This window comes from Lissotriton helveticus, chromosome 4_1 (genome assembly GCF_964261635.1).
Source record: "Lissotriton helveticus chromosome 4_1, aLisHel1.1, whole genome shotgun sequence".
Taxonomy (NCBI): domain Eukaryota; kingdom Metazoa; phylum Chordata; class Amphibia; order Caudata; family Salamandridae; genus Lissotriton; species Lissotriton helveticus.
The window spans coordinates 609,857,258-609,859,075 of NC_136063.1; the positions used below are offsets into that span (position 1 = coordinate 609,857,258).

Below are 1,818 nucleotides of genomic sequence, written 5' to 3' on the forward strand. Positions count from 1 at the left end.
CCACATACTCTATACTCTCCGGTCAACTCAGTCAGTAGGGATTGGAGATGGTTTATGGAATAACTCGGGCATTTCAGAAAGTGGCATAAAGGTAAATAAGTCAATCAACAACAACCACAGCAGACCTTCATGTCTGTGTAGTGGTGGGAGTAGATGTTACATGGTCACCCACCTATACTCCAATTGTTCCTTCTGTGATGCTGACTGTTCCCAGATCCCTCTGACAATACCAGAACGACAAGGAAGGAACACACGTGTCACTATGATAACTCCCTGGGGGAAGGGGGATAGGAGTGAGAGACAAGAGAAATAAGAAATCTTTGCTGGCGCTGTAGGGATGTCTGTCAGGAATGCCTCTCTGGAGGAAGGAGTTAAGATATTATATTTTATTGGAAGAACTTCAGGACTACATTTGATTATTCTGTATCAAGAGAAATAGGCACCTTTATCAATCAAACACTTTTATTATTCTTGGTTACTAAATTCCTAAAACATTTACATAATAAAAGGTGCCTACCGATTTCAATCGTTGAGAGAATTTTCCTAATTGGCTACTTCTGAAAGAAGCATCCGTTGTTACACTGTTTCCAAATGCAACTCTTCACAAAAATTATAATCTAGAACAGAATGATAATCAGGAGATTGTAACCAGCCAATATATAAGCACATTTACATTAATCAGATTCAGTAATATGAATTGTTAACATACCTGTTTGTGCCTTGAACTGTGCCTCAAACAATTTGTAAACTAAAATGTAAATAGTAAAGAAAAATACGCAAGAGAAAATAGGCACAAATACTGATACAAATGTTTTAACACTTTCATCAGTGTTACTCCAATGCTAGCTGCATTAATTGTCTTTTCAACAAATAAGGGATTTTTAATGCCCCACACTTTCTTCCTTTAGATCAACTTGTTATCTGTGTTCTCAAACAAAATGTTAAATTGAGTGATCCAATTGTCTTTGTTTCGAAGTACTTCAGTTTGGATACACTTTCAAAATGTCCTGACAGAGCTAAATGGGTAATTAAAGTCTTAATGCGATGTCAATAGCTTCCATTTATATTTTACCGATCGAGTTTCTATGGTTGCTAAGCAGCCGGTCTCCAAGTTCTGTTTTGCTCTTCTTTAGGAGCCGGAAGAAGAGCCTGGGAACAGGAATCCAGGGGATACCAGGAACCGTAACCTCCTCGAGAGCCGGAAGGAGGACAAGAGCAAAGCTGGATCAGGATGAAGTCATGTGAGTACCGGGGATTTCCAAAAAGTGGAGGGCGCGTGGAGGGGAGAGCGCACTTTAAATACCAAAGCGTTCATTTCCCGTTTCTGAACACAAGTGTGCAGGGTGCTGCTGTTAACAAGTGTGCACATTGGATCGATTAGATAAGTTCAATAGTTCAGGTGGTTGCAGAGCGCTTGATATTCAAAGGCACATGTTTAAGCAGAAGTTGGATTGTTTTAACCATTTACATAATTCGAGCATTTGCAGAACACTCATGACCAGAAAGCACATGTTTAATTATCAGGCTGGCAACAAAAATGGGGAATATCAGTATACCAATTACAGTGGCAAAGAAATGATGAATATCATAATGAATTCTCTTTAATACAATATTAAGCAATGATGAATAACAATAGTACTGTATTATGAAATACTTTTTTTGTATAACACGAATACAATCTTCATGAAACCGCTGACGAGTTCTTGCCTCCTATAACAGTAGAGTCAGTGTAGTGGTGTGGTATGACTGACTGCGGTGCATTGATTTAGTTGCTTATTTAATTTGGAAAATGCTATGCTGCTGTATATGTGTACTCTG

General features: G+C 38.5%; 1 protein-coding gene across 1 annotated transcript in view; it reads left to right on the plus strand.

Moving 5' to 3' along the window:
- LOC144828036 (uncharacterized) overlaps window positions 1–1,235 on the plus strand; it is an 11,721-nt gene extending 10,486 nt beyond the window's left edge. The window contains exon 2 of the mRNA XM_078686173.1: window positions 1,134–1,235. Coding sequence (XP_078542299.1) covers window positions 1,134–1,235 — 102 coding nt within the window. The remainder of the gene's footprint in view (window positions 1–1,133) is intronic.
- The last annotated feature ends 583 nt before the right edge of the window (window positions 1,236–1,818 follow it).